This window comes from Cricetulus griseus (genome assembly GCF_003668045.3).
Source record: "Cricetulus griseus strain 17A/GY chromosome 1 unlocalized genomic scaffold, alternate assembly CriGri-PICRH-1.0 chr1_0, whole genome shotgun sequence".
Taxonomy (NCBI): domain Eukaryota; kingdom Metazoa; phylum Chordata; class Mammalia; order Rodentia; family Cricetidae; genus Cricetulus; species Cricetulus griseus.
In genome coordinates this window covers 182,534,393-182,539,219 of record NW_023276806.1, presented here as the reverse complement: position 1 = coordinate 182,539,219, position 4,827 = coordinate 182,534,393, and the positions used below count along the sequence as shown (strand labels likewise).

General features: G+C 40.2%; 1 protein-coding gene across 1 annotated transcript; it reads left to right on the top strand.

Annotated features, from left to right (window-relative positions):
- The first annotated feature begins 2,188 nt into the window (after positions 1 to 2,188).
- LOC113833167 (sperm motility kinase X-like) lies at positions 2,189 to 4,042 on the top strand. Its single transcript, XM_027393511.1, has one exon. It carries the CDS (start codon positions 2,189 to 2,191, stop codon positions 4,040 to 4,042), a length of 1,854 nt encoding a protein of 617 aa, XP_027249312.1.
- Positions 4,043 to 4,827: the final 785 nt, after the last annotated feature.

The window sequence follows — 4,827 nt, the reverse complement described above, 5'->3', positions numbered from 1 at the left end:
CTGTTGTCCTAGGGTTTGTAGCTGGGTGATATTGATGATTGTCTTTTTCCTTCACTAGAATGCAGAGTACATTCCTGTGTCATGATTGAAATTCAGGAGTGGTAAAGCTTCTAGGTATACACCAGCTCAACTTCTCCAAGTTGGCTGAGATACATTTGTCTTTCTTCAGCAATGAGGCCTAACAATAAGGTTGCATATATGCAATAGTCTTAGCAGTATGGCTGAGTTTCAGAGGATTTACTCAGGCACATCTTCAGCTCTTTAATTAGATAGAACCTTATCATGTCACTGAACCAACATTCTTTTCTTCAGATATTTTTCTCAATGAATATTGAACTTTGTTTCTCTTTATTAATCTGCTTTGTTTTTTATATGCCCTCTTTTCAGTTTTGGAAGGTTATAAAAGGTTAGAAAGTTACCATTTGCTCCAGCTTTCCATTTCATGCCAGTATACATTTTAACAATACATGCAAAAGAAGAATTGAAGGAACCAAAGTGGTCAGGGCCAGCACAAGGAACATTGCACACAGAGAAATTAACTGGCACACATAGGTGCTCACATAGATATGGGAGCCTGTAGACACCTTACCCGGGCCCTATGTATATATGTTATTGCTAAGTAGCCAGAAGTCATTCTGGGTTTCCTAACTGTGGAAGACTAGTGGTCACTGATTCTTTGGCCTACTTATGCTACCCTTTTCCTGCTGCTGCTGAATTGCCTAGTCATATAGTAGCATATTATTCCATGTTTGGTTGATGTTCCTGGGAAGCCTGTCCTTTTCTGAGGGATTATGTAAAGATGGTAAATCTGGGGAAGACAGGGGAGAGTCTGCGGGAGGGCAAAGAGGGGAATATATGGTCAGTGTATAATAGATGAAGAAAGAATAAAAAATACTAGGAAATGAGCAATTGGAAAGAGAAATGCGTTGACATCATTGGTTCCTAGATAGCCTTTTTATTATATCACTATAGAGAGAAGAAAGAAGCATTGGGACATTACCATCATTTATACTTACAGGTGCACCGGGAAACAACATATATGTAATAACTTCCATCTAAGAAACAATGTCAAATCAGATAAAAAATAATAGAATAAAAATGTAAACTGAATAATCATGTATCAAATTATCTAATCTATTGAAAGAATAAAAACTTCAAAATAAGTTGTAAATGTACATATGGATTAACATACATGATGATATCATGGATGACTGAGAAATGTTACATTAATTGAGTTTCATGATAGCAAATGACTATTACCTAATACAGAATGATTTTCTACATTGTTTAAAACCCACTTTTTAGTATGGTGTTGACAAATATGATATCATTTTCACCAAATTATGACAGAGTAAAATATACAATTTGGGAACAGGAAAAATGTGTAAATCAGATCGCTTTTAAGGGCTTACCATATATTGTGGTAATGGAAAATATTTTCTCAAAAAACTGCATTTCTTTCTCCTAGGATAGGGGAACATCTGTTAAATAGTTTACCACGATCATGTCCAATCCCTCTCATTTATTTCATCAGGAATGTTGATTTTCGGGTAGTATTCGTAACTCTATACTTTCATTAAGAAAGTATTTCAAGTATTTATAGTTGTATGATTTCCATAGGTTATTTAGATTATTGAGAACTTAGTAGTAACCAAGAAAGAAAAGTTTATTCCCAAGAATTGTTATGAAGTAATTTGATTTGCATGTATTGGTTAATACATTTTTATCTTCAGGAATGTTTGGAGAAGTGACAGCATATATTCTCCATATCAAAATGAAACCCCCTGTTACTTGGCAAAATAAATATTTCTAAATGATTCTTTATATTCCAGCCATTTTTGGTGTAACAACACCATAGTTTGCCAATAGAATTAAACTGTGTTTTTCTCCTACTTAATCACTTGGGTAAGGTTGTGTCTATGTTGTTTGCCCTATCCAATAATAAAGATTCTATGTCTCTGCAATGTTCATTATTGTCTATTTACATAGATTCAGTTCTCAACTTCAGTATGGTTTCCAAATTTGTTTTGGGTGGGGCTTAGTTTACGTATATTTTTTGTGAACCATTAGTTCATAGTTAATTTGCCTCACATCTGACACACTTTTTCACATAGAAACTGAAACGTATAAATTTCCCTAATGCCTACTTCTCTTTGTTTTTAATATGGTTTTCTCAGTTGATGTTGACATGGATATTACCAATAAATTCACTAACAAGAACAGTGAGAAGGTGAAAATACAGCTGGACCTGAAGGCCAGTGTCTCTGAAGAGGAGACACTTTCAGATCACTATGTCATCCTCAGGACCGTTGGCAAAGGGAACTTTGCTGAGGTGAAGCTTGCCTACCACCTTCACACAGAGGTGCAAGTTGCTGTCAAGGTCCTACAAAATGGAACCAAAAATGACGTCAGCAGAAAAACCGAAATCGACATGTATAAAACATTGGACCACCCATATATTATCAAGCTGTTCCATACCATCAACACCAAAGAATACACCTATATGGTGTTGGAACATGCTGCTGGTGGAGATCTGGTGAGCTATATTGGGAGGGTGGGCCATCTGCAGGAGGAGCAGGCCCAGCACATTTTTACACAGCTGGTGTGTGCAGTTCACTATTGCCATGTCAATGGCATTGCACACAGAGACATCAAGCTAGATAATATCCTGCTTGATGCCAAAGGCAACATCAAGCTGTGCGACTTTGGCCTGGCCACCCGAGTCACCCTCGGCCAGGGTACCAAGGGCTTCTGTGGAACCCTGGAATATTGTGCTCCAGAGTTGTTTTCTGGCAAGGAATACGATGCAAAGGCAGTTGACATCTGGAGCATGGGAGTGGTTTTATATACAATGGTGACTGCATCCTTTCCCTTCAAAGCCAACAACTATTCAGACATGAAGGAGGAGATGCTGGATCCCAAGTACCACCTCCCTTACACCCTTTCCCAAAACATAGCAAACATCCTTGTGCAGTTGTTCACTGTGAAGCCTGAGCAGAGGCCCAAGATATTTGACATTAGGCAGCACCAGTGGCTCAAGATGAAGGAAGAATTTGGGAAAATCACACCATCCTTAGAGGCACTCTGGAACAACCTGAATCCCAGCATTATGGTGGCTATGGGGAGAATGGGCTACCATCCCAAGGACATTAGTGCTTCTCTACGTGAGAAGAAATTCAATAATATCATGGCCACATACCTAATTTTAAACTACAAGTCACCCTGTGACCACTATAAATATGCTGCGAAATTCTTGCCGGCCCGTGTTACTATGTCCCCAGCAGATGCTCTCACTAGCTTTCCAACTCAGAGGGGACTAAATGAGCTTGCTCTTCTCATCTTGCTGGAGGAACACGAGATCCATAATGAGAAGGGATCAAGGAAGAAGAGGATGAGAAGCCTGAGCATGCCTGCCAGCTTGTGCTGCCAGCAGATGGGAAACAATCATCCACCCCCAGCCCCCAAACTTGCTCGTAAGATTACTTATGTCAAGAGCAGATGTTTGGCACTGGATAGCATGATTTGTAATTGCTCATCCTCAAGATCCCTGTCCTCTGAGAGCATTTATTCTTCATCCTTCTTGTCCTGTGAAACAACCCAGGAAGTTAACACCCCCAAGAATAGCTCAAACACTCAGAGTTCTGGGAGCTACAGGGAGGTCCCTCACATTGTGAACACTACAGCCACATATGACATCCAGAGAGGTTCTCTTCAGACAACATCCAAGGACAGCTATGGTGATGTCCCTCCTGAAGACATACCCAAAATCCAGAGATACTCCCTTCAGGCAACATCAAAGAAGAGCATTGAAGATGTCCCTCCTGAAGGCATACCTGAAATCTGGAGATCATCTGGTTTGGAAAAATCTAAGAACAGCTTTGAAGATGTCCCTTCTGAAGAAACAACTGCAATCCAGAAATCATCCATTCAGGAAACATCCGAGAACAGCTTTCACGATGTCCCTCCTGAAGACATTGATGAAATCCGGAGATCTTCTCTTCAGCAATCATCCCAGAAGAGCTTTAACCTTGTCCTCCTTTAAGGCATACCTCAAATCCAGAGATGTAACAGCTTTGATGATGTCCTATCTAAAAACATATGTGAAGTCCCGAGATCTTTCCTTCAGGAAGCACTCAATCACAGCTATAACGATGTCCCTCCTGAAGAAATCCCTGAAATCCAGAGACCTTCCTTTCTGGCTACCTCTAAGAACAGCTTTGAAGATGTTCCTCCTAGAGGTGTATCTGAAGCCTCTGAGAGCCATCTATCCCGAGCTTGGAAGAGGGTGAAGAAGAGAATTGGAAATTGTCTGAGATGACTATGCTGCTGTGTGCCAGCCTCCAAAAGAAACCATGTTTCTCAGAAGGAAGTGGAACCAGTGGAAATGGAGAGCAGTGCAGTCTCACACATGCAGCTCCATGGGGTGCCAAAGATGCACTCCTGTGTTACTTAGTCACATATATTTTAAAGTCCTCTGCAAAAACCACAAATGATTTAGCTGAAGGCTGACAACAGATGATGAGAAGCAGACATTGCAGAGGCATTAAGAATTAATTAGTTAAAATAGAAAAGTATAAGAGGGGATTCAAGTTTGGGGGGAAGAAAACCCCAAAGGCTATGGAAGAGTGTGAGGGGAAGAAACACTTGAAAATGGATTTCCCAGAAGGAAATAAGAGTCAAGAATCTCAACAACATATTTCAAACTTCTTAGGACTGTGTTTTGCCTATGTCTCCATTTTCTGAAGTGATAAGTCTCTATGAAGGTTGAGACATGGGATAGGAATTTTCCTGGTGTGACGGAGACAGCCAATGTTGGAGCCCTGCAGG